This window comes from Eurypyga helias, unplaced genomic scaffold, assembly GCF_000690775.1.
Source record: "Eurypyga helias isolate BGI_N326 unplaced genomic scaffold, ASM69077v1 scaffold46351, whole genome shotgun sequence".
NCBI classification, from domain to species: domain Eukaryota; kingdom Metazoa; phylum Chordata; class Aves; order Eurypygiformes; family Eurypygidae; genus Eurypyga; species Eurypyga helias.
Genome location: NW_010233638.1, coordinates 1 through 641, shown reverse-complemented (window position 1 = coordinate 641; position 641 = coordinate 1). Strand labels below are relative to the sequence as shown.

General features: G+C 54.6%; 1 protein-coding gene across 1 annotated transcript; it reads left to right on the top strand.

Annotated features, from left to right (window-relative positions):
• Positions 1-175: 175 nt before the first annotated feature.
• LOC104517200 (coiled-coil domain-containing protein 85C-like) lies at positions 176-637 on the top strand (the record flags this gene model as incomplete). Its single annotated transcript, XM_010161780.1, has 1 exon — positions 176-637. A coding segment is annotated over exon 1 (462 nt), but the record flags the coding sequence as incomplete, so codon positions are not given.
• Positions 638-641: the final 4 nt, after the last annotated feature.

Sequence of the window (641 nt, the reverse complement as noted above, 5' to 3'; positions counted from 1 at the left end):
GGAGCAGATTTTCCAGTCCGGCGTTGCTCTTCTTCCTTGTCCAAGGTTCAGAGAACTATAATATTTCTTCCCCGAGATGCTGCAGTGAATTTTAGTCCCAGGAAATCAGGCGAACAAAATAACCCGAACCATTTGTTACCGTGTGAGGGAGAGAGCCAACGCTGCCTAGGCACAGATGATGGCAAAAAATTCCCTGGAAGGGTCGAAAGAAGACCTGAGCAAAATTTCGGAAGAGGAGATGCTGAGGTGGAGCAAGGAAGAGCTGGTGAAAAGACTGAGGAAAGTGGAGAATGAGAAGATGAACTTAATGGTGGAACACGGCAACTTGATGAAGGACGTGAACCGGCGGCTGCAGCTCCACCTGCACGAGATCCGCGGGCTGAAGGAGGTGAACCAGAAGTTACAGGACGACAACCAGGAGCTGAGGGAGCTCTGCTGCTTCTTGGACGACGACCGGCAGAAGGGCAAGAAGCTGTCGAGGGAATGGCAGCGCTTCGGGAGGCACACGGCCAGCGTGATGTGGAAGGAGGTGGGCATGTACCAGCAGAAGCTGAAGGACCTGGAGGCGAGGCAGGAGACCCTCCTGCGGGAGAACGTGGAGCTGAAGGAGATGGTGCTCATGCTGGACGAGGAGCGGAGCG